At 38.0% G+C, this 27,571-nt stretch overlaps 1 protein-coding gene across 2 annotated transcripts in view; it reads right to left on the reverse strand.

Annotated features, from left to right (window-relative positions):
- Nucleotides 1–239: 239 nt before the first annotated feature.
- reck (reversion-inducing-cysteine-rich protein with kazal motifs) overlaps nucleotides 240–27,571 on the reverse strand; it is a 56,530-nt gene continuing 29,198 nt past the window's right edge. Inside the window, exons 7-21 of one of the 2 annotated variants that reach the window (XM_058765757.1) lie at nucleotides 25,678–25,711; nucleotides 25,097–25,294; nucleotides 23,867–24,131; nucleotides 22,446–22,619; nucleotides 18,024–18,236; nucleotides 14,297–14,433; nucleotides 14,083–14,223; nucleotides 13,041–13,229; nucleotides 10,973–11,095; nucleotides 9,945–10,116; nucleotides 4,279–4,474; nucleotides 3,897–4,107; nucleotides 3,265–3,338; nucleotides 2,551–2,706; nucleotides 240–1,349 (exon numbers count right to left, since the gene is read on the reverse strand). In XM_058765757.1, the coding sequence (XP_058621740.1) occupies nucleotides 1,143–1,349; nucleotides 2,551–2,706; nucleotides 3,265–3,338; nucleotides 3,897–4,107; nucleotides 4,279–4,474; nucleotides 9,945–10,116; nucleotides 10,973–11,095; nucleotides 13,041–13,229; nucleotides 14,083–14,223; nucleotides 14,297–14,433; nucleotides 18,024–18,236; nucleotides 22,446–22,619; nucleotides 23,867–24,131; nucleotides 25,097–25,294; nucleotides 25,678–25,711 (2,490 nt within the window). In that variant the 3' untranslated portion in view covers nucleotides 240–1,142. The remainder of the gene's footprint in view (nucleotides 1,350–2,550; nucleotides 2,707–3,264; nucleotides 3,339–3,896; nucleotides 4,108–4,278; nucleotides 4,475–9,944; nucleotides 10,117–10,972; nucleotides 11,096–13,040; nucleotides 13,230–14,082; nucleotides 14,224–14,296; nucleotides 14,434–18,023; nucleotides 18,237–22,445; nucleotides 22,620–23,866; nucleotides 24,132–25,096; nucleotides 25,295–25,677; nucleotides 25,712–27,571) is intronic. The other variant, XM_058765756.1, reaches the window with a different exon arrangement.

Consider the following 27,571-nt stretch of genomic DNA (forward strand, 5'->3'; position numbering starts at 1 on the left):
ATGATGTGTGCCTTTATTTAAAGAAATATTGTTAAGAGATGAATGATTTTGCCTAATTTTAATTAGACTAATATATAATCATGTCTGATAATTTGACAAATGTATTTTCAAAATCTACACACACACATTCCTATGCATTACTCACCTTCTAATATGCTGATTTGCTGCTTAGGAAACATTTCTGATTATTATCAATGTTGAAAACAGCTGTGCTGCACGATATTTTTGTGGAAACTGTGATGCATTTTATTTTCAGGATTCACAGATGAATAGAAAGTTCAGAAGAACAGCATTTATTTGAAATAGAAATCTTTTTGTAACATTATACATGTCTTTACTGTCACTTTTGGTCCATTTAATGCATAATGAATAAAATTATTAATTTCTTTCAAAAATGTCTTGATGGCTCCAAATTTTTGAATGATAGAGTACCTAGTGTGTCTAGAAACTGTACAACAGAGTCGCAACAATAACATCGACTACAGCATTCTGATGAAATCCTTCGGCAATATGATCACATTTATTATTATCATATAAAAATATACATGGGAAGTGTTACACACAGAGACAGAGAGGCCCGTCCCATCATGCTACACAGCTGCCAAAGCCAAATAATACTGTCAGGAACGAGGCATCAACACAACACTCCACACATTCGGTCAAAACACGGCAGGACTGTCAGTCATGCAGGCACATTGTGACTTATCTCAAAATAGAACACTTTGCTTCACTTTTCAACATAATAAAGGTTTGTTTTTGCAATACTTCATCATATTTATAAAAAAAAAAAAAAAAAATCTATACACATACATTTATATATATTTATAAATTTATAAGCAAGGCATATTGTGTTTACCACTTCACGGATGAGCAGTACGATTGTCATATTTGTTTACATGGCAGGGTTCCTCGTTTTTGTAATTTTTAAAAACTGATTGACATTAGAGGAACAATAAAATATTTCAAACAATATATCATACTTAAAAAAAACAAAACAACAGGCTGTTTTTACAAAGGTACAAAAGTGTTGGAAAGCTCAGTGAGATTGTGAAAGCAGCTCCGTTTCCTTCAGGAAGTCCTTAATACTGAGAGAACAGTCTGGAGTTTGATTGTCCTCGTCGGTGGAGGTCAGAGGTCAGAGGTCAGCGGGCGTCTGTCAGAGACAGGAGGAGTGAGGAGAGGAGGACACCGAGGGAGAGGGAGCGCGGGTCGAGCGCGGCCGAGCTGATGGTGGACAGCTTGACCTCGGAGTGGAGGAAGGCCGCCAGAGGCACGTGGGACACCAGCGTAGGGCTGGCCGAGTTGATGAGCGAGTCGATCTTCTCTGCCTCTTTACTGCAGGCTTCAATCTGCACAGGAGAGCACAACACACACTTCAGCTCCGCCACAAATAGGCCATTCGGTCCTTGCAGACCGCTTTAACAGTTTTAGACAAATTTGAGGAACATCTGGAGCGTGTGATGCAACCGCAGGAAAGACTCCTCCACATGCTCACTGTTAGCCTGCCTTCAGTGCACTGCCTATCACTAAAAACTGCTTTAGAGGAAAACAGAGATAAAACATTCTACGATATTATTTAATATGACTGAATCATCTAGACAGCAGTGCATTAAACCCGTTCTGCGTGTTTTCACTAGGGTTGTGTCATGCATTTTACAGGATAGAATATCAGTCAGATTATTTATAAAATGTATATTTATGACATTTATTGTTATTAAATATAAATATGCTTTTTTAGCTATTTTTACATTTAGATTACCTGTCAACTTTCACTTAGTTAATCTCTAAAACACTCATAATTTAATAACGCTGTTAAATGTAAATCTCATTTAATCAAAATTAATCTCTATTTTTCATATTGTGCATTATATTGATGTGACGTCTAAATTCATTTTTAAACTGACCGAATTTGGATTTGAATTTTTAGTTTTAACTTTATCAATTTAATATATAATGAAATGATTAAAACTATTAAAATTGTTAATTAACTCTTAATTTACTTAGACAAAATAAATAGAATCAGCCATTTACTGGTTGTCGGCCATAATTCTAATTGTATTGTTTTGAATTTTTTTAAATAATTTCAACCTATTTATTAACTTAATATATAAATAATTTAAAAAATTATTTTAACTTATTTACTAACTTAAATTAAATTACTTAAATAATTAAACCATTTACTGGTTATCAGCCATAATCTTTATTGTATTTTTAGTTTTGAATTTTTTTTAAATAATTTAAACTTTTTTATTAAAGTTATATACTATTAAATTAATAAATTCTAAATTTATTCTTACAAAACACTAAAAACCAGCCCTTTATGGGTTATCGGCCACACCATGCCTAATGTTCACATTCATAGTAAATACAGCAGGTTCAGATGGAGATGAGTTATTTTAAGTTTTATTAATATCAGTGGATATTCCTGGATATTGATTGGTTTACATAGAAGCTAACTATGAACCTCTGTTAGCACACGCTCTCATACTGCATGGCTTCACTGAAGTGTGATTGGTATTTTACTGTACTGTGTGTTTTCTGAAGACACACCTGCAGAGGCGTGGGCTGCTGATCGACGGGCACGATGAGGAAGATGAGCTCAGAGTCGATGCTCAGATAACCGAAGATGTCACACTGAGGAACAGAGATGTGCAGCCGCAAGATCTTCAGGATGTCATGGACCGTCACCGGCTGATTCCGGTTCAGCTGAAACACACACACACACACACACACACACACACACAGTATGAATGCTGCCTCACACAAAATGCTTTCATCTCACGGCACATATACACCTTTCCTCAACAAGCTGCGTAATTTAAAGCGTCGTTCATTTGTTCAAATCACTGACTCTTTTATGAGCAATAGTAACGGTGGAGATTGCAATATTGCATTCATTAGTACAGCATCGGCAAACGTTATTGAGCGTAACTGCTGCATTTATGAAATGCAACATCTGTGACATTAGATTTTATTAAATGTTTTTGGAGGGAGGCCAGACCTCATATAGAAACATTCACTGTTAATAGTTGATAAGAGTACTGTTTCCAAACACACTAATCTGCTCAGAGATCTGGAGCATGCTGTTCAGGAGAAACATGATCATATGGGAATAGTCAGCCGGTGCATTTATGCTATTAAATGATCCACACTGCCTCCTGCTGGCTGCCTGATCTCAATGCGCTTGGCTAAAATCACAGGACACTTTAAATATGACCGGCCCTCAGCTCTGTGCAGTGCAGAATCAGAAGATGAAACACTTACCTTAGCAAAGCTGTTCATCTGTGCTTTATTCCAGAGGATCTGCAGCATTCCCGCACACACCGGACAGCAGGCACCTGCACACATTCACAGCCGTTTATTAGTTTTACACACCTGATATCCCTCATAGATATCCCTGAAAATCAAATATATCCTCTTAATAGTTCATTCTGAGTGCTTCTCAACCAGGGGGCCGCAGGGTGACTCAAAGTATTAAAATACTAAAAAACAAAACATAAAATCAAGATATAACCTGAAAATCCAATGCTCCCTAATATCAACGCTCCAACATTTTGTTAATAAAAATGCTTAAGAACAAGCACCTTTGTCGTAAGTACAACAGAAATGCTGGAAATATCTTCCTATACAGGAGGGCCTTCAGATATTGTGTTGGACAACAGAAGGCTTTGACTCAAACAGTTGGACAACAATTGTTAAGAGTGAAGTGTGTGGTGGGAAACTGTAATTGCAAACTTTATCTAACTATTCAGATTATTTCTTGAGATATGAACTCAAAACTGAGATATATAAACAGAACTGAGATATAAACTCAGAATTGTGAGATGTAGACTCTGAGTTTCCTCATGTATGTTTCTCTGGGTGGTGTGTGTGTGTGTGTGTGTAGCTGCTCTCACCGGGCGGCGTGACGGGGTTGCAGGCGCGGCTGGAGAGCGGAGGGCAGGGAACAGCATTGCAGCCCGAGTCTGACGTGAACTCTGACACGACGCCGACCGCATGACAGCGACCCTGATAGTCCACAGCCACACGGTCCGAGAACGCTTCACACACCGTGCTGTAGGTTTCTCCGTTATGACCACACACCTCTCTGGACTTCCTGCACGCGTCCTGAGCACACACACACACACACACACACACACCTCTGTCAGAAATCATACTCATATACAAATTACACCAAAAATCCCAGCAATTACAATCAGCATATCAATCAGAGTGATCTGTGTTGTGTTGTGTGTGCTGTGATGTGTGCTGTGTGTGTTATGTGTGTGTGTGTTGTACCTGACAGTGTCCCATGTAGGCCAGGCTCTTGCTCCGTTGGAACAGCAGACACAGGTTGGCGTGTTCCATGTTGTCTGTGTCACAGACTGGATCCAGCTGGTTCTGGTCACAGCCGGCCGGACGGGAAACACACTCATACTGAAGGCAGGGATATTCTGACAGCTCCGTCAAACACACCTGACGCCTGGGGACACACCTGTCAACACATCACACACCACTGACCGTCAGACATCACAAACAAGAGCTTTACTGCCATTTACACACACACACACACACACACACACACTTGCTCACTCACACTTAATAAACACACACACACACTTGCTCACTCACACTTAATAAACACACACACAATTTGTGAATTTGTCTTTGGTGTCAGGAGCTTCCAGAAAGTACAGACATACATAGAAACCAAGCAATAAAATGGAATATAACACCATAGTAATATATGTATATAAAAAATGACAAATGCAATATAATAATCAAAATACAATAAAAAAAATCAAAATACAATATATCACAATAATCAAATATATTAATATAAATATAAAATAATTAAATATAATAATGTGAATATATTACAAATCATATAAATATAACGAAATAAACAAATATAATACAATAAAGTAATAAAAATATAGAAAGAAATATACAATAGACAAGCATATTATTTACACATGCTATGTTTGGATTTAGATTTGTATTTTTATACATACAACCCGAATTCTGGAAATGTTGGGCCGTTTTTTAAATTTGAATAAAATGAAAAAGGAATTTCAAATCACATGAGCCAATATTTTATTCACAGTAGAACATAGATAACATAACAAATGTTTAAACTGAGAAATATTACAATTTTATGCACAAAATGAGCTCATTTCAAAGTTGATGCCTGCTACAGGTCTCAGAATAGTTGGGACGGGGGCATGTTTAGCATGGTGTAGCACCTCCTCTTCTTTTCAAAATAGTTTGAAGACGTCTGGGCATCGAGGTTATCAGCTTCTGGAGTTTTGGTGTTGGAATTTGGTCCCATTCTTGCCTGATATAGGTTTCCAGCTGCTGAAGAGTTCGTGGTCGTCTTTGATGTATTTTTCGTTTAATGATGCACCAAATGTTCTCTATAGGTGAAAGATCTGGACTGCAGGCAGACCAATTCAGCACCCGGACTCTACTATGAAGCCATGCTGTTGTAATAGCTGCAGTATGTGGCTTTGCATTGTCCTTCTGAAATACACGTCGTCTGGAGGAGAGCATATGTTGCTATAATACCTTTATATACCTTTCAGCATTCATAGTGCCTTCCAAAACATGCAAGCTGCCCATACCGTATGCACTTATGCACCCCCATACCATCAGAGATGCTGGCTTTTGAACTGAATGCTGATAACATGCTAACACGCCTCCTCTTTAGACCGGAGGACATGGCGTCCGTGATTTCCAACAAGAATGTAAAATTTGGACTCGTCTGACCATAGAACACTTTTCCACTTTGAAACAGTCTATTTCTTGGCCCACAGAACACGACGGCGCTTCTGGACCATGTTCACATATGGCTTCCTTTTGCATGATAGAGCTTTAGTTGGCATCTGCAGATGGCACGGCGGATTGTGTTTACAGACAGTGGTTTCTGGAAGTATTCCTGGGCCCATTTAGTAATGTCAATGACAGAATCATGCCGATGAGTGATGCAGTGTCGTCTGAGGCCCGAAGACCACGGGCATCCAACAAAGGTCTTCGGGCCTTGTCCCTTACGCACAGAGATTTCTCCAGTTTCTCTGAATCTTTTGAAGATGTTATGCACAGTAGATGATGAGATTTGCAAAGCCTTTGCAATTTGACGTTGAGAAACGTTGTTTTTAAAGTATTCCACAATCTTTTTACGCTCTCTTTCACAGATTGGAGAGCCTCTGCCCATCTTTACTTCTGAGAGACTCTATAGACTATCTATAGCTATCAATTAACTTAATTAGTTGCTAGATGTTCTCCCAGCTGAATCTTTTCAAAAACATTTTTTTTTGCCCCCGTGCCAACTTTGAGACCTGTAGCAGGCATCAAATTTGAAATGAGCTCATTTAGCGGATAAACGTGTAAAATTTCTCCATTTAAACATTTGTTATGTTTTCTATGTTCTATTGTGAATAAAATACTGAAAATCTTTTAGTTTTCATTTTATTCAAATTTAAAAAACATCCCAGCATTTCCGGAATTCGGGTTGTAGTTTATCATCTGTAATTAGATGTGCCTTATCATACTTGAACATTATATTCATAACATATTCTTACTTATTTTCAAAACTTAAAATTTAAAGTGATAAATTGGGCTGAAATGACAATTAGGACCAATAACTGATCCCAGAGAAGTTTCTTTAGGGTTTCTACTCTATTTCAGTGCCATTTTCCAGGACCTTGATGACTTTTCCATAAAATGTTCAATTAAATTACAACAGGAATAAAAGAAGAAGATCAGTCCCTGAAGAATTATATTCCTCTTTAAAAGATGTGCAGTTTATGGCCATGACTTAACTATTAAATCAGTTTTTAATATGAGCTCTTAATTATACATTATACAACTACTTACACAACTAATGGTTTTCAGAACCAATTTCAATACCTTAGCAAAAATATTGAAACTATCTCTTTTTTATTTATCCATTTTTAAATTAAAATAATGAGTTCAATATTAATCCTTATAATAATATTAAAGAAAATAACACACTAAAACTTTAGAATGTAGCCTTCAAATATTTCTAAATGAACTGAACTTTGCTTTAAGCAGGTCCAGTGTAAAGTGAGTGGATTCTGCTCATTGTGTTCATGTGTTTTGAAATGCAATAGAAAGCTGGGATTGTTTCAGATCAATGCTGAACTGTTCATTCAGAATTGCATTTTTAAATTAATTTTCCAGGACAACAGCACAATTTCCAGGACATTTGAAATGTCTCTCGTTTTCGATGTGTTAAATTAGGCATGCATTTGTCCAGGAGCGCCGTTCTCGAGTCCAGCCTGCAGAAGTCAGCGGTTTACGTTACGTTATAATGTGTATTTTCCCTGAAATCTCTGAGCGTCTCTCCTCTGCTTCAGCGCACCGGCGGCATCATGAAAGCACCTCAGTCAGATGTTTAACATCAAGGCTTCACTATTTTATCATCTTGTTTACAAAGGAACAAACATTTCCTTTGAAACGTGGGCCAAGGAGATGTTACGCAACACGCCTTACATAAGACAGATGCTGAGAGGCTCTCGTTCACTCAGAGATCCTCCGCTGACGTCATTGTGCTGCTAATTTAATCTTATCCTGGACGGGAATTCAAAAGCCCTTCAGTGACATCTGAACAAACACACGCCGAAGACACTTGGATGAGTGTTAGCTGAATAAACACACACCAGTGACAGGTTTTTACGTGATTCAGCTCATCAAAATTAATCTTTAATAATTAATAATAATAATAATAATACAATTAATTATTTCTTCTTATTTATTACATTTGATTGTTTTATTTTAAACACTTTGCCAAAAATAATTTTTTGCAGATATTAATAAAGAATAAATAATTAAAAATATTTCTCACATATATATTATTATCATTTATTTAAAAAATGGTATTATATTGCTTATATTAATCCATTTATATTCATGTGGCAAGTTTGAAAAATAGTTTATTTAAACAATTATAATTACAGTTATTAATAATTGATAATATTTTAAATTTATAATAGTCAAGCTTTACAGTATTAAACAGGGAAATAGTGTGCTGTTCTCCTCTGGCCAGACCAAACCAGCAGATTAACTCTAGGCTGCAACAAAGTCAGATTATTAATAATCCATCGACCAAAAAAAAAAAAAAAATTATTAGTTTTATTTCTATCTATTAAATTCTACTATTTATCAATTATTATTTATCAAAGATCTGTGTGTTTTGTCATATCGTCCCTTTCTCTTATACTCGCTGTAATGCTCAGCTTCGTGTTGCTCTAATAATAGCATATTGGTTTCAGGGCCGCTGCTGGCCAAATGAGTGCCCTAAGCAGGATTGTATTGTTGTGCCCCCTCCCTCAAATATTATGGAAGTAAACAAAAATACCTACTATAGGGGTGGAAATAGAACTTTAATAAAATATAAAAGTAAATAAATAAATAAATTGTAATTAAATTGTATTATTTACAACTACAATTCATCCACGATCCAGGAGGCCCCCCAAAACTTCAAAAGTTTTTCAAAAGTTTTCCATGTCTCCTTAATCAAACACACCTGATTCAGATCATCAGCTCATTAGTAGAGACTCCAAGACCTGAAATGGGTATGACGCCGGTCTCACACGGCACGCGTAAGCAGAGCAGAGGCAGCGCAGAAGCGGCGCGTATGCAGAGCGTGAGCGTGTGCTTTCACACTGGCAGCTGAACCGCGGCTTGTGTAGCTACTGCAAATACAGACGAGTATCGCTCATTCAGTCACGCTTTTCAGGTGTTCTCCGACAGCTGTGTCGTGTGCTTTGATATGGCCGTGTTCCCCTCCGTCACGTGTATAACATGCTGTACATATAGTTTACGTGATAAAAAGTAATTTTAAAGTTAATAAATGCCTCTAGTTTTAATAATTTAAACAGGTCTTTGAAGTGGGCAATAACTCCTGGCAGTGATGTGTTTTCGTGAAGTTGATTCTGTGCTAAATCTAATATTTGATGTTTTGTTTTTTTAATGTTGTAGATTTAAGTAGAAAATGAGAATCGCTAAAATTATTGAATATATGTTGAGGCAAAGGTCTTCTTAATGATTACCAGTTTGGTTTAAGATAATTAAAGCAACAGTTTTTCAATAACTAGAAGAATATGTAAAAGTATGGTATTTGGGGTGAAAAGCACCCCTGCTGTTGGGGCGAAAGGCACAATAATTAACATGATAATTAATAGATGGCTGACTTTTCCAATTGCTGGCATGGTTCATATGGTATCATATTGCCTGTTATGTTGGGTGTCCACCTTAGAGATAATCACCATGTTTATAATGAAACCATCATATTTAAAAACATGACATTAATCATATCATATAATAAAATAAAATGTGTTGTTTCTACTGTAAATCTATATTAACTTATTATGGGATCTCCTTCAATGCTTTCAGAATCTTTACTTTTTATTTTGTTTCTGTATTTTAATGACGGTATATTTATTGAACATTATTTATCAAAATAAGCAGAAAATAGCCTAACTTTGCTAAAGTGATTGATTTGAACAAGTATTAATTTAGACATTAGTATCAATTATTTATTTTTTTTAGCTAAAGTATTTATCAATACAGTGTGCCTTTTACCCCGTGATTGTGAAACACGAAACACCTCACATGATTTTATGGTGAAATGTGTCATTTTTCATGTTAATCAGGTCAATTTTGATCAAGAAAAATGCACTGTGGCTTTAATTCAGGGGTCAGATGTGATGTAAGATCCCTTCAGAGGAAGGGTCACACAAACACTGTCCGCCGCCGGACGAGGAAACTGTGTGACACCTGAACAAACAATCAGAGACAGAGCAGCCCTGGACACACTCCTCCAGACACTAGCACTGCTCCAGTGAAAGCATTGAGTGTAGCACTGATGTATGATGTGTGTGATGTGTATGCAGATGTGCATGTTGTGACGTGTGTGTGTGTGTGTGTGTGTGTGAAGGCACCTCTGGTCCTTCTGGCAGGGGTTCGGGGAGCAGGGGTCGATGCTCCTGCAGGATCCGAACACAAACTGGTTGTCCTTGAAGCCGACGCAGCGCGCGACACAAGCGCTGGGATACGTGCGTCCGTTGCGAGCGCAAACTGGCACGAAATGATCGGCGCAGCCGCAGGGAAGCCCTGAGAGAGAAGCCACACCAAACACAACAATCCAACTGATTTACCAATTACTGCTTTACTCATTTAAAAAGGTCTTGAAAAATTGTTCTGTTTATTTAATAGTCGTTTTATTGATATACTTCAATATTTTATTTATTTAATTTTTTTTATTTACATATCATTTTTTGCCTGTTAATTTTAATTTTTCAGCAAGAATTATTCTGAAGTCTAACATCTATGGCTAAAATGATCTAACATCTAACTTCTAAAATGATAAAAATGGTAATTGCAACTTTTTATCACACAATTCAGACTTTTTTCAGAACTGCAAAAGTCAGAATTACAGAAAGTGAACATGGAATTGTGAGGAAAAAGTCTTCAAAACTGAGGAAAATATGTCACAATTACCTAAAAAGTAGTATTGCGGGACATAAAATACAATTTTTTTCCTTTCGATTCTGAGTTTAAATAATTTTTTGACTCAACCACTGAATAAAAAATAAAAAAGAAGGTAACTGCAACATTTTCTCTCATATTTTTTCAGAACTGCAAAGGTCAGAACTGTGAGATGTAAACTCAGAATTGCAAGAGAAAAGTCTGAATTCATATCTCGCAATGCTGACTTTTTTTTTTTTTAATTGCAAGCAAAAACTTAGAATTGTGGGATAAAAAGTCAAAATTACAAGATGCAAACTCAAAATTCTGACTTTTCTCTTGCAGTTTCTGTGTTTATATCTTGCAATTCTGTTATAAAAAAATGCAATTACCTAAAAAGTCAGAAGTGTGAGATGAAAAGTGAGGATGACTTGTTTATTTTTTAGTCCTGTGGATGAAGCGGGCTCATAGACACCAGTAGAGATGATTGTGAAGCACAGACCTGTGAAGAGCCGTCTGTCCTCGTCTGAGCCGTCGGACCGCAGACACTGACGAGACGAGCAGATGCTTTCCCCGGCGAAGCAGGAGCAGGGATGACAGTCGACTCGGAACGACACACCGTGACCTGCTCGAGAACATGAGACGATCACCAACAAAACACTCACTCCTGCTGCTGCTCTTCTGCCTGACAGACAAAATCATCAGAACACTGGTATCTTCAGCAGATAAAAATAGTTTTAAGTCCGTTATTTCTATCTTCTGCTGGAGTGTGTCGGGAGGAAATATCAGTTTACATTCCCAAACATTCATTCAGCCATTAATTGTAATAATCCAGTGATATTTGTCTGATCTGATCATCATCAGTCTGTCTGGAGTGACATGAAGAACCAGAACAAACTGAGACTAAATCCAGAAGAACTGTGTCTCTGCTTCAAGAAACCTCCTGCGAAGCTCCTGAGAAACTCTGCTCGAGTGCAGCGAGGACAAAACCTGCTTTAAACACAACACATGTGGATTTAGTTTAGTTCATATAAGTTAATTGATAAAGAAAATATATTTATGACACAAGTGCCTAAAACTGTTAACAGCACTGTATCTTCGCAGGAGGTTTCTTGAAGCAGAGACACGGTTCTTCTGGATTTAGTCTCAGTTTGTTCTGGTTCTTCATGTCACTCCAGACACACTGATGATGATCAGATCAGTGCGGAGCACAGATATCTGTATCTCCAAATAAGTTATACGTGTAAGAATACAGCATACTATACGTTTAGTCTCCATAAGAACAGATCTCTGAGATCAGTCCATCTTTCCAGCCGGCGCTGCTCGACATGACTATAAAACACAGCACATCTGTCTCCAATGAGCCCAAGATGGCAAGCGCTTTAGAAGCAGAGCAAAAATAAACATGAAAGAAAAAGCAATAAACTCATTCAGGTTTAAACCGAAAGGCATAAAAACAAGCTGTTTACAAAAACACATACTAATAAAAACTAGAAGAAAAAAAAAGAGAAAATCTTTTCACTAATGATATGCATTCATTCTAATTCTAATTTCCTGTTCGATTGTTTGTGTTGTTTAAAACATACTGGAAACCATTCTAAACATCCATCCACTGAGAATACAGATTTCTGTTGTTATTAATGCATCATTCTACCAATAGATGGCAGCGTCCACTTAAAGCCAAATGACCAGTCCTGCAACCAGACCTTACAAACACAGCACATACATGCATAGGCTCAACACATTTCTCAAGATGTTTCCTAGATTTGATGCTTATTGTTAAATCTATTAAACTCATTGAGTTTCTTAAGGCTTTCAATGCAGTGCTGTTTGTTGTTGTTGCTTTCTTGCGATTGAAAAAAAAAAAACGCCCCTATCATGTATTTCTGAAGATGATCTTTCATGCCGTGTGTAACAGCTCTAAGTGAATGAAAACATCCTGCAAAGCTTTAAATCTGAAAGAGCACCGTGTATAAAGTTATTGTCTCTCAAAAGAAAGAGTCGACTCTGAATCATTGAAACGAGTCGTTTTTAAAACGAATCCCAAGCCGTTTCATTCTGACGTCATCATGAAACATGAGCATATTGCCGCCCACTTGTTGGTCTTCTCGTGTTGGTCTGAATGAAAATGCAGATTCATTCTTTGCCACTAGGTGCCGCTGGAGGAGCGTTAAAAATATCTGTTTCCCCGGCAACGCTGCACACAAAGCAGCACTGAAATGAAATCGACCAATCACTGCAGATTAGCGTCACGCAGAGGAGGGAGGGGTTTGGAAAAATGAATCGTTCAGCGAATCGTTTGGGAGTCGATGAGCAAATAAGGTCAAAATAAATGCATATGAAAGTGTTTTTTGACCTTGCATGCATGTCAACCTGTTGTTAAAAACCAAAATATGAACCTTTCATAACCCATAATAGGGGCACTTTAAGCTAGTGATAATAGTTAACTAAATAAAAACAAACAAATGCATTTGCTATGTGAAATACACTTCGTTCAAGCAGCAAGTGCTGAAAATGAGTTGCTGTTCATTAATGTGAGAGCGAAGCTGCATGCAGATATGAGCTCTTACTCTTGCGCTGTCCTCCCATGAGGCAGGTCTTGCTGGTGTCGAAGCAGGGCAGGTCAGCGCAGTTCTCCAGACGACCGCTCTGACCGCAGGTGCACACCTCGAAACAGCCCACCTGACCGCTCCTGGTGGGCACCTGGATCCGGCCGTCCACCGGCACCAGGAACTCCGAGGCTTCTCCCAGCTTACAGCCTTAGAGACATCAACACAATCCTAATGCACTTCCCCGTCATTCTCTGGCATACTACTGTTACTGAGTACTGTGCACAGTGTGTCAGTGTCCCACAATGCACTTCGCTCAACTTCACCTTCATTTTATGGCGTCATGAAGCTACTTCTTGATTCATTATTTGATCGGAGTATCAAGAGTTAAAACATTTCAAACAAACAAAACAAAGCAAAGCAAAACAAGTTTTAAAATCTACTTTTTGACTCGTAATTTCATTGGACTATCAAAAGTTTTAAACAAAACAAAACAAAACAAAAGTTTTAAAACTTCTTAACATATTATTTGTCCAGAAACTACTAAAAGTTAAAGACCTTTTAAAACAAAACAAAAGAAACAATCCAAAACTAAACCAAAACAAAACTTTAAAATCTACTTCTTATTTGATTGGAAACTGTCTAAAAAGTTTTAAAACACCTTTAAAAAAGCATTATTTAATTGAACTATCAAAACTATCAATAAGATGTTTTAAAACCAAAACACAGCAAAATTAAATTAAACAAGCAAAACTGCCTTTTTTCCTGAGTTGTTAATTGGACTCAATTCATTAAACATGCAATATAGTAAAGTCATGTGACAATAAAATAGTATATTACAACCTAATATATTTATCATTGCATACTAATTCACGGTAATTACAGATACACTGGACTGTTTGATGGCATGCACCTCAATGTCAAAATGTGGCTATTGTCCTGAATTAACTGCACTTTAAGCAAGCAGTAAGCAGTAAGCAGCACTCTGAACACACCCTCCTAATAAATGCACATGTTTGATCTCACTGTCAGCACATAAGTGAAGATGTTAAGGAGTGTTCACCAGGAACGCAGAAGTAGGGCAGGCAGTCGTGTCCGGGGTGGCAGCCCTTTCTGTTGACTTCACACAGGTGATTGCTGGGACAGGGGTTGGGGTTGCAGGGGTGGATGACTTCTTCAATGGTGTTCTCAAAGGGACTGGGAGCTGTGGGAAGCGTAAGGACATCAGTGAATATATCAGACCCGGCTCTGAGCGGTGCGGACGAGCGCTCACTCACTGAGGTATCTGTGGAGAGGGATGCAGCGCTCCGGGTCGTCTGTAGGAGACAGCAGGTCACATATGCGCTCGGGCGTCTGTCCCTCCAGAAAGCGCTTGCGATCGCCGCACTGCGTCAGGATATCCACACAGTCCGACCTGAGGAGACACCGCAGCGCTTCATCACACAATCATCACGATCCTCTGATTCTAACCTAATTTATCATGCAATTTAAATCCGAAAGTAGTGTTCATTTGATGCTCATGTACTGTTGTGCCTATGGAATAAACTGGTGCTTTTATATTATTGTACTGATTGTTTGATGGTAAAGTTGTGTAAATGTTATGATAAGGTTGCTATAACGTTCCTCTAATAAATGCCAATGTATTGTTGATTTTAGTGTAAAGTAAACCTGAGGGTTATTTAGTCTTCATTTAAAGGGTTGTCTATGGAAGCTGCTTCATGCAACACATTAAAAAATAATAATAATGATAATTGTGACTTTTTATCTCACAATTCAGCCTTTTTTTGCAATTGTGAGATATAAAGAGAATTATGAGATATAAACTTGATTGCAATAATAATTAAAAAAAAGTTAGAATTGTATGATTAAAAGTCACAATTACCTTTTTTATTTTTTATTCTGTGGTGGAAATAAAAAAAACAGTTGCTCAGAAATTCTCAGAATTCTGAGGGAAGAAACGTCAGAACTGTGTTATCTAAACTCAGAATGACAAGATATGAAAAATGTCCAAATTATGAAATAAAAAGTTGCAATTCACTTTTCTATCTTTTTATCTGTGATGGATAAAGGCTTCCATAGTTATCTGCTGTTCTGACAGTGTTAATAAATGGTCTCTCCATATTAATGCGATTTTGTGCCAGTGTTCGTGAAATGTTTGTTTTTATGAAATTCTAAAACATCAAGACATGTTTTAAACCATTCCAGAATGTAAACTCTTATCGATATTATTCATATTCATCATGTGACCCTTCATATCTCATGCTCGTGATACTTTGTAACGACAAATGTGACGAGAGGCCTTAAAGCGTCGTAATCCATCACCCTCCAGCTGTGTGACTCTACAGGGATATTCTGGACGGTCATGAAACAGAAATGATCATGAGTTGTGTTGCTGTAAAGAGAGAGGAACGGAGCTGCCAGCAGTGAAACTAATGTGACCTGTGGCTCAGACGGACGGGATAAAAGCCTGTTTCCTGTTTCCTGTTTCCTGTACAGCACACAGATCGCTGCCATACCAGCTGCTCCTCACTACTGTCCACATGCAGCGTCTCAGGAGACGTCTGAGGTCCCGAGGCGTCGCGTGCTTGTTTCTCATTCACTCACACTGATAGAAACATCTGTAGTGTTTTGTTTAGCAGCACATTGTAAGACTACTGCGCCGGACGATACATCTGCATGCCATCAGAGAACACTAACATACACAGAACTAAACATTCTTAAAGATTTCAGTTATTTTAGTACATCGAGTTACACTAAACGGAAATCAGAAATGTTGCCTTGGAAACTAGATTTTTATATTTTATTTCAGTTAATGTTTATTTTAAGTAAGAAAATGTTCAAAAGTATTACATATGTATTTGATGACTTTTGTCAGTTTCTTGAGAGGCAGCATAAATGCACTACGATAACTAAACTCACACAAACTAAAATTAATTTTTATATTTGGTAGCACTTTATTTTGACGGGTCCTCAACCTAAAACACACCGATTATGAGAAGCTTTGCAAGTATATGTCAACTTCTTCTACTAACCCTAAACCTACCCTACTGAGAGTTAGTAGACATGTAGTTGCAAAGTTACTTATAGTTAGTAGAACGTCTAAAGTGGACTATCAACATAAAGTGTAACCTTATTTTTTTTTAAGTACTACTAACAAACCACATAATGTGCATTTGATTCTCTCAAAAGAACCAACTCGGAGTCATTCATTCAGTTTTGTGCTCTATGTTTTTGATTGAGTAAAAAGAATCGATTCATATGATTCATTCCTTTGGGAATCAAACTCCATTGGTTGTGCTGTTTTGTTCACCAGCTGTAGATTCAGCAGTGGTGTAGCCGCTTTAATAAATATATTGCATTTTAATACAATTTGAATTGAATTGAACTACGCTGGTGCACTGAATACTTCTGATTCACACACAAAGAATCAACTCAGAGTCATTCATTCAGGAATCAGACTACAGCAGTCGTGAGATTTGTTTTTGATTCACTAAAATGAACCGGCTCATCGGAGTCATTTGTCGGGGATTCAGACGAGTCTGTTAGCGCAGGTAATGCTGTCGGAGTGTTTCAGGATGGTGTTTGTCCACGCTGGCAGAAGAAAGCACCTGAGAAAGACGTCACCGGAGCCGAACACTTGTTTTAAAGCAGCTCTGGTTTCTCATCGTGTGCTTTCCTCTAAACCACAAACAGTGAGTCCTGCTGGAACAGGACTGATGCATGCTGGGTCACAGCCGGCCATTACTCAGCGTCACAGCTCTTTATTCTTCATTCCTCAGCGTTCTCCTGCGTGAGGACGTCTGATCCTCAGCACACCAGAGACACGTCTGTCCCATTCAAACGCCGCTCAGCGTGAACAAAACCACACTGCACAGCACTAATTCTGATAAAACACTGGACGACTGACAAGAATCTGTTTCTCAATGCTGACGGTGTTTTGATATGATTTACTCTCTGAATAACCTTACTGTGTGCAACACTGAAACGCCCAACAGATACTTCTGTTTCAAAAGATCTGCGCTAAAGCAACATGCAGGTTTAAAACTCAAAGCCATCATACAACAACCTGCAATTACATTCTCACTGCATTACAGCAATCTGAAGACTGACTGAACACACACAACACAACACCTGCTGGAGGACAAAACCCGTGGATTATGAGACTTTTATACGCCAACAAAACGTCTTTTGGTCTAGTGCATGAAAATAACATTTGGATGTCAAGACCAGGCCTGGATATATTCTGATTCAAAAGCAAAACAAAAACATGGAGGGGTAGAAAATAAGAATAAAATAAAAAAATTAATAAACATTAGGATTTATTGTAAGATTTATTGTAAAAAGCAGATTTCCCCCAAATTTTCATTACTATAACACAAAACATCATTCTATTTAATGCAAAATAAACAAATAAATTAAATAAATGTTTAATTATTAAGACAATTTTATATTATAACTACATATACATATATATATATTTATATATATTTTTTTACCCTCTCTGTGAAATCCAGGCTAAAGTCTCAAAATATAATTATGTATCAAAGTTTGATTTCAACCATTAATTTCACTATAATTTCAATCTTTGACATGGCCTTAGTCAATATTAAAGATATAAAGGTTAATGTTCTTTACCTTATGAAGGATGATTTTATGCAGAAAACAGTAAAAAAACTTTAGCTGGGTTTTCACAGAGAAGGTCACATATTATTATATTTTTTATTGTGCTATTATATATTTTATTTATCATTGTTTTATATATTTGTTTCTATTTAATACATCAAAAATACCATTAAAGTAGTAAGAATATAATGACTTCTGAAAATAAATGTAAATTATTGTGGGATATTTTATTAATTGTCATAAAATGCATTTATTATGCATGAATTACAAGCCTGTTTAGATTATATTATTTTGCTTTTGTGGTGCGATGTGACCCGGATGTGTTTTGATACGTTGTACTCATTGATACAGCAGATGATGAAGAGGAGGATGAAGGCTGACCTGCAGATGACGCTTCCTCTGGACTTGCTGTAGCAGGGCTTGATCTGCAGCGCACAGGCCACGGCCTTCCACATCTCCGGCTGGCACTTCCTGATGTCCAGCACCGGGATGTTCATGAAGGGCATCTTAATGGTTCCGTTGGACCAGAGTCTGAAGTCGCTCATGGCGCCCTGGTCTGACTGAACGTTACAGCTGCGGAACAGCTCCGTTGGCCTGAGAACACAAACACAGTGAGGTGAGATGATGATTTACAGCATATCAGCCTCACAGACAAAACCTGCCAACAGCACACATTCTCCACAGAAGCAGCAGATGATGCTAGAGACACTGCAGGCATTAAAGACAATAAAAATCAGTCCTGTTTCTAATTTAGAGCAGACTTGAGTTGTTTTGTTATTGGATCCCAGAAGGCCATTGTTCACTAGCAACCGCGTCCCGACAAAGCTTTGGGAAGAGGGACTTCCTCAGGAAACCTGAAGCCGAGAGCAGCTTTTATTCTTTCTAATGATCGGCTCTTTTTATAGAGCTCAGTGTGGGACGGGACGATGGTGGAGCTGAGGTTTCTGCTTGTGGTCAGAAGCCGATTCCTGCTCATTTGAAGGTTTGTTTACAGCTTTTTCATTTGGGTGTGGTGCTGATGGGCTGATCTATGACAGAACCAAACACACTCTTTACTGGGTTTATATCAACCTTCCATTCTTCAAAGAATTCCACTAAAATATCGTGCAGCGCAGCTGTTTTCAACATGTTTGTTGAGCAGCAAATCAGCATATTATTATGATTTCTGAAGATCATGTGACGCTGAAGACTGGAGAAATGATGCTGAAAATACAGCTGCATCACAGAAATAAATTACAGTTTAACACATATTCACATAGAAAACTGCTGTTTCAGATTGTAATAGTATTTCACTGTTTGATTTCTGATCAAATAAATGCAGCCTTGATGAGCAGAAGAGACTTCTTTCAAAAACAGTAAACTCGTATCGACCCCATTACTGCACACAGTAGTATGCATATATATATATATATAAAACTGAAAAAAGGTAAATCAACCTAAATACATAAATTTATCTCTATAAAACTTGAATGTATTTTTTTCAATTATTGCTTTTTTTACTCTTTACATTACTCATTCTGTCATTTAAAAACAAACAAACAAAATGCAGTCCCTCGTGACGAGCTGGTGCGGTCAGGAACCCGGATGAAGCTGTGTGTGGATCGTTCTGTCTCTGTGATGAGCGTCAGGGCGAGTACACCTCACTCCCGCACGTCTGTCCCCTACGCTCTCTTCACTGCGCTCTTTGAAATCTGCAGGATCCAGTCAACCCCAGCAATCCTTCAGAGAAATCATAGCCAGCGGCTGTTTGCCTGAACTCACATCCCATCATCATCATCATCATCTTCATCATCTTCATCATCACGCTCAGCCAACAAAAACAATACCAGAATATTTCACACTGTACTGAATTCTTTCCTCAGCCTGCAATTCATACTGTATACACCTTTCAGTCAGAACTCTATTTTATGGGATGTAAAACTAAATATTGTGGGCTTTAATATAATATAATATAATAATGTCCCAGCTATCAGGGAATGTTCTCAGAACTTTGGCTTAATGTTCTGGCAAGTTTCTCTCAAAGTTATGAGCAGATGCTCTTTTAATAATGTTTATTTTGTTCATTTACAGTTTTTTTTCAGCTGCTTTCACACATTTTGAAAACTTTGCCTCTTTTTTCCAAACTTTACACACAAATCCAAGAATCGCACACAAAATGTAAAATGCCTCGCATCTCTTGCAAAATGAAGCACTGCATTCAAAATATCACAAACACATCTCAAAAGCAAACACCTTTGCCATAATATTAATTCCTGTTAGATTTGTGTGTGTTGTGTTTTGTAGGTTTGGTGTGTGCTTCTGCTGTTTGAGTGTCAGCTTTCAGAAACTGTGTGACAAGGAAAGATTTAGTGTGTAAACAGCTGAAAAAAAAACTGTATTAAAGTTATCTGGTCTTTAATAACACTCTCTAAACATTACCACAAAAAGTTATTTATATATCTTTCATTTACTTTTTCATAAACATATTAGTTGAATGTTCATCTAACATTTTTAAATGTTACTACTTGTTTCAGAGAACATTCAGAAGTAACGTGTGTGTGCGTGCGTGCGAGTGTGTGTGTGTGTGAGTGTGTGTGTGTGTGTGTGTGTGTGTGTGTGTGTGTGTGAGTGTGAGTGTGTTAGCAGCTCTCGTCTGCTTTGATCATGTCTTGAATGCATTACCAATCCCTGAGCTATGACAGAGGGTCAGTGTGAGTTTAAGTGACTCGGGTCAGCCAAACTCTGTTTACTCAGTATTGAATGGTTCTGTTCTTCCACACATCTGTCAGAATCTCAGCCACCAGCCGTAATTGGATTCAAAAGTCATGAAAACCCCTGCAAAGCCCCTCAGGAGTCTGCACATTCGCCGTGAGTCTCGTGTGGATGCTCTCACACAGCTCTGAAGAAATGTGACATGCCATTTCATCATCTAAGCAGACTTGTTATGGCACTTACACAAACTCTTAGAGTAAGTCACACTCGCTGTTTTACAGGCTCGAATCCCTCTTCCCTCAAACGTTTGAGAGGACTCGTGGGATTGAGTGTAGAGCTGGGCAAACCATGTAGCCGTGGTGGGAAACCGGTGGTCCTATCATAGAGCTCAATGCCTGTTTGACCTGAAAACAACGCTGGACTACTTCTACCATCATAAATCATGCTGTCTACATCTGTAACCCACAGAGAAAACGCACAGGTCAGAGAGAAACCCGACATGCCTGCTGGATATTCATTTTTCCATGTAACACAGACCTCGTGTTCAGTTACATAATAATAGCATGCAAACTTATGAACCCAGTGAACCCCTGTCTACTTTCACAGACCATAACAATATCACAGTTGGTATAGCTGGATATTGAGGATATATGTGAATTAATTATATGCTTATTTTATACGACAGCTCAATAAACAAGAAGTTAAAATTTAGTAACATACATTTTAGACACAATATCAGTATTTTTTTTTAATCATTTTTCTGAAATTAATCGTGATTAATTGCGATTAATCCCACCTAACATTAAAGGTTTTAAATACATTTTTAAATTTCAATCATTTCACATGCAATCTTCAAATTAATGTACAAACAACATAAAGACAGTATATCTGTTTATATTTGTTTAGTGGCGTCTTTTTTTATGACTGAAGGCCAGTATTGATACCAATTGTAGCCATTCAACATTATAGTATAATTGAGAGATATCAATTTTAACATTTATTAGACTTTAAAAAACTACTTCTAATTTAAGTGAACTTAAAACAATCTTCACAAAAACCCAGCAGAAATATACAGAAATCGAATAAAGTTATCAAAGACTAAATTCTAAATTAAATATAGATGAATCCTTAAAGCTATAAAAGTTATTGATTTTTTTTCTTTCTTCTTTAATTAACAGACATCACAGCAGCTGGTTATTAGGATGTTTTGGCCGTTTCCACGCTCGTTAGACTCGCGCCTGGCACGGAGGAGAAATCCCTCCCATTTTATGTGTTCGTAAAGATGTTCTGTGGCTGAATAAATGCAGTTGTGAATGGGGTGGCCAACCCTAGCCCCGCCCCTGTGTTAATTGCGTTAAATATTTTTAACGCATTAAACTGAAAATATTAAGCGCCTGCGTTAATGCACTAATTTTGACACCACTATTTTGAATGAATCCATCAAGTAAATGATTCAATGACTCACTCATAAAGTCAGTCAATTGTTTCTGAATCTGTCAAGTAAATGATTCAATGACTCATTGCACTGTTCTTATTGTTAACTAAAATGATTAAAAATCATTTTCATTAATTGAAGTAAATTTGAGATAAAATAAAAAAATGCTAGTTGAAAAACATAAATAACTTCAATAAAAGCTAGAAATGTTGCCTTGGCAACTAACTGAAATAAAATAAATACTAAATTTACTAAAACTGAAATTAAAAAAGCTAAATAGAGATAAAACAACAACAAAATGCAAATGTACTTAAACTTAAAATTATTACAATTTAAACTAAATGATAACTAAATTTATATAAATAAAAGTTTATTCAAAATATTAATAAACACTACAATAGTACATAAACAATACTAAAATAACTCTGTTTTGTTCCTGAATGAATCAGCTATATGAACGATTCAAATGATTCACACGTTTATAGTAACTCGTCGCCATCTACTGGCTGATCAATGTAACTTGCAGAAAGAGTCACTAAACATTGCGCACCTCTAATGCACAGAAGAAGTGGAAAGTCCTGATGCTGTTAGACTGTATATCAGCACTCTCGGTACCAGTCAGATTCGAGGACTAACGGGAACTAACGCTTGATTGACAGTAAGAAAGCGTTACTAACCTGTTGTTGAAGTTGGTGCAGTAGCTGAGGTCTTTGCAGCCTAACTGGCACGGCTCCCTGACGTCGGCCAAGCAGGTGATGAGGTCCATCTCAGCCGGGTTGTATTCACAATGCTGGTCGAACTCCTGCCACGTCTGAGTGCCCCAGTTGGTGCTGATCTCCAAGCACATGTTCCTAACAAACAGTGCGGATACGAACACATTCAGTCTCAGAGCGACGCCGTTAGCGCTCAGACGGTCTCACAGCAAGAAGGTCCTCGGTTCGAGCCCTGGCAGGGACTGTGTGGCGTTTGCATCCCTGTGTCAGCGTGAGTTCTCAATAATCACTGCGCTCCTCGCTCACTGATATCAATGGAACACTAGTGTGCAAGCTTTTTTCCAACCACATGCCGAGCTAATTACATGGTAATCAGCATTAAAAGATATCATTACTGCTTTTTGCAGTGCAAATTTAGTTTGTGAAGGATGCAAGTAACAGTTCGTTTTCGTCAGTTATTTTATCTACGGATCGCTGATTTTCTGACAGATTTCTGCTCATTCGAAATCTGATACAAACGAAATAGCACTGTAAGATTATATTAGTTTGAAGCATTATTGAGAGAGCAATTGCGTGTGAATAAGTGTCGTACCTGTTTAAATCATGCTTTCACCTGAAAATATTCAGTATCTAGAACATTGGTCTCAAACTCAATTCCCGGAGGGCCACAGCTCTGCACAGTTTAGCTCCAGCCCTAATCAAACACTCCTGATCCAGCTAATCAAGCTCTTCAGGATCACTAGAAACTTCCAAGCAGGTGTGATTTGGAGCTGGTTAAACTCTGCAGAGCTGTGGCCCTCCAGGAACTGAGTTTGAGACCACTGATCGAGAAGGAACAAACTAATTGCTTGAGAACTTCCCGCTCATTGCCGTCATCATCGGTGTTGCCAATTTAGCAATTTTGTAGCTAGATTTAGCGACTTCCCCTTTTGAGACTTTTTTCAAAAGTTTAGGGACAAATATAACAACTTCTTGGACAAACCTCATCTGAGTTCTCATCTTGCCCGCTGATCTATATTCATCTTTAGATCAGTGAATTTGCCATTATGATATCATCTAGTGACATTTAGCTACTTTCAACTGAAAGCAGTTGGCAACATCATAGCCTTCACTTTCTTTCTGATTTGAGTGATCCATCTGTATCAAGCTAGCTAAATATGTTTAGCATGCGAGTTAAATTATGGGCCGTTGGCATGAATTGTACTCGTGATGGAGCGGTAGTGGAGCGCTTGGAGCGAGTGAAAACCACAACGCTCCGACTGTTAAAAAATCCGCTCCATTCGAAATCGCTCCGCTCACATACTCTGGTTCTGGCCATGAATACAGCCGTACATGCTGGAATGGTGTTAAGAAGAAAATAAACAAACAGAAGGCTCGGTGCTGACCTGCAGCTGGATGTGTTGGCCTTAAAGCAGCAGTGCAGTTTGGCGTAGTCCATCTTGGCGATCGGGGGCGATTCGGGGTCGCTTATGGTGGGCGGGTGTGCGCTGCCCAAGAAGCACTGCCAGAGCGGGTCCTGCGGCAGCGGCTGACTGCCACACTCGCTGATCAGACCCTCCATGATCTCCTGCTCGGTGCTCATGGTGCGAAGAATATGCTTACAGGCCGTCTGACAGTGAGCCTCCTCCGCCCGGTCACAGCAGTACAAACCTGAGCACAGACACACGGCATTCTGGGTAAGTGAGCCATATCCCCAGTCAGCTTCAGTGAATTGATTCAAAACCTGACGCTGTTCATGTGCAGAAAGCGTGCACTGATTATAGTTAACTACATTTGTTCCAATTTGTAGTTAATCTACATGATAGTTGAGTAAATGATTCAACGACTCTACTGTTGGTCCTGTTAACTAAAACGATTAAAAATAGTTTTCATTAGTTGATATAAAGTTAAAATAATAGAATAGAAATATCGCCTTGGCAACTAACTTGAAATATATATTGAATATTGTGGTAATTTTATATTGTGTGAACATTTTTTAAGCTAGATTGAAAGCAGTCCTAACTCCGTAAATGATTCCTCACTTCAGTTTATAACAGATTTATTTGTTTTATTTTTATGTTTTTGCATATGTAAATTTAAACTGCCAATTTGCATACTAGATCTACACGTATATGATCAAAAATACAGTAAATGTGAATGTGTTAAACTGTAATTTATTTCTGTGACGCAGCTGTATTTTCAGCATCATTACTGCAGTCTTCAGTGTCACATGATCTTCAGAAATCATTCTAATATGCTGATTTGCTGCTCAACAAACATTTCTGATTATTATCAATGTTGAAAACTAACCCTAACCCTAACATTATAAATGTTTTTACTGTCAGTTTTGATCAATTTAATGATCATCCTTGATGAATAAAATAGCTTTTTGTTGTTGTTGTTGTTGTTGTTGTTGTTTTTCTTACATTACATTAAGAATGAAAAGTATGCAAACGGAATGCAGCCACAGCTGATTGTCTAACGGTTTTGGTGCAAAAAATTTTTTGAAGTTGCAAATAAAGCAGATTATTAGAGATTTTTTTTATTTTATTTTAAAATGTCATGTTTAAGTCAATGTGTTACTTGCAATCTCTGTGTAATTATTAGTGAAATGAGTAGTTTTAGGGAGCACTTACTGTCGATGGGGCTCCGGATGGGGTAGGATTTGGTGTAGTTGGTGACGCAGCCGATGAGCTGTGGACTGATGCTCTGGCAGTACTCTTTGACCGCGCTGATTTGGGAGACGGTCGGCGACGAGTCTGTGCGGAAGATGGCCTGACAGTATTCACGGCAGTTTGTGTGTCTCCCTGCATAACTGCAGCATACTGAGCCCACTGGACACACACACACACACACACACACACACACACACGTGAGGATCTGACACCTGAGCCATCGCCACACACTGAACTCATCATTTCTACATCTGATCATGCAGTCTGCTGCTGTTTAATAAAGGCTGTCTGGGAGTTTGTCTGCTCTACTAATGCACACAAATAAGCTCTTCATTCAGTTCTGAGCTCAGCGAGCGCAGGCTAAAGGTCGTGACCTTGCCTCCCAGGCACCGAAACAACTCCATCTCATTTCCTTCTCGTGCAGGTCAGAGACCGGAGACGCGGCGTCATCAAACAGGAGAGTCAGTCTCTGAGGACTGAATCACATAAATGAGGTACAGACGGACTGATAACCGAAGACCTTTTCATGCAGCTTTCCTTACTTTCATTTTTGGTGATACAGCTGTAGAGTGGTTTCTGCAAGAGAGAAATTAAATTAATTAGAATGCAATATAGTTTATGAAACAGCGTTTTTGTCTCTAAAATTCACCAAGAAGCACTTGTTCTTGTCACAAAGACACAAAGCTTTTCAGACTTCAGATAATTATTTCTGAATCCAAGTACGTTACTGTTAGAAAGTGTGAGGTCAGTAAGACTGTTTTTAAGAAATTAATATAAGACATTTCCAATGTTACAGAAGATTTCTGTTCTTTTGGACTTTCTATTCATCTGTGAATCCTGAAAAATAAAATGCATCACAGTTTCCACAAAAATATTGTGCAGCACGACTGTTTTCAACATTGATAATAATCAGAAATGTTTGTTGAGCAGCAAATCAGCATATTAGAATGATTTCTGAAGATCATGTGACACTGAAGACTGCAGTAATGATGCTGAAAATACAGCTGCGCATCACAGAAATACATTACAGTTTAACACATATTCACATAGAAAACTGATATTTTAAATTGGAATAATATTTCATAATTTTTACTGTATTTGATCAAATAAATGCAGCTTTGGTGAGCAGAAGAGACTTCTTTCAAAAACATTAATAAATCTTACTGACCCTGTACATGAACGGTAGTGTGCTAATAAAACTAAGACACATTTTATCTTTAAAACCTAAAGGCTGATGTTAGTTTATTTCTGTATTCTCCAAAGCAAGCATCAGCCACATCTATTCTAATGCTTTATAAAGGCTTGGATTCTTTCCGCTGCAGTCGAGTCGAGCAGCGCTGAAGTATGCATAAGTTTGCACAACGACTTCTCAGAAAACCAAGGGCACAAGATGAAAGAGCTGAAGTTGTTGTGAGAGCGGTCCAAAGCAAACATTGCGCACGATGGTCTGCGTGTTTGTCTGGATCGCATGAGCCGTACGGACAGAGGACCGATGGACAGCAGCATCAGATTGACAGCATGCCTATAGGGAATCATTACTCTTTTATACCAGATTTATTGGACTGTAATGTGGCGACAGCATGTCCAGTTAGAGGGAAATGATATTTTTCCATTGCTCAACACTAACGAAACGACCTCATAAAGAGGTTTGGGCTTGTGCTAGAAACCAGGCTTTAAATGAATAAACACAAATAAAGCTGGAGGCTCATTTCAGACTGCAGAGCCGCTAGACAAACAAACAGAGAAACGTCGAGTCATATCGGGCTCTTTGATGAAGGAGAAGGACCTCCCAGAGTCTGCCTGCTTTCATCTCAACATCTCAGCCGGAGCGAGTCTCTGTGAAGGTGACCGTGTGTTAAACTGATTTACAGCGTTTCTGAAGTCACTGGCCCAACGCTGCGGTGTTGTGGACGGTTGTTAGGGAATTGTTGTGTGTTGCTAAGGTGTGTGAAGTATATTTTCCATACTGGCTCTGAGATATTCTGGTTTAGATAGGACTCGGCTCATCAGTCTAATCCAGTGCTGTTATTGTTAACTAAAACTATTAAAAATGGACATACAGCTGCAATAAAGTCAAATATAAATATAATTAATAAATAAGATAAAAACTAATGAAAGAATTTAAAATAATAATAAATACTGCAAATAATACTAACAACACTTGTTTTCTTTCAATTGGCACAGGTTTTGTATTCCTTTAGGAACTGATTGATCTCATTGATCCGAGCTTAAACCTCACTGTTTGAGTGAACGTTGGCAAAATAATCCAAAATAACGTTTGTTTTTTCGCTTTTTGAGATGCATAAGCTCAGATCAATAATTCCTACAATCACTCAGTGGTAAGAATGCAGCATAATGAGAGCATTCTGTCTTTTTTGACCAAAAACAGCACAAGTGTAAGCACAACACAACACGAGGGTTAAAGAAACACACCGG

The sequence above is a fragment of the Onychostoma macrolepis genome, chromosome 24 (assembly GCF_012432095.1).
Source record: "Onychostoma macrolepis isolate SWU-2019 chromosome 24, ASM1243209v1, whole genome shotgun sequence".
Lineage (NCBI taxonomy): Eukaryota > Metazoa > Chordata > Actinopteri > Cypriniformes > Cyprinidae > Onychostoma > Onychostoma macrolepis.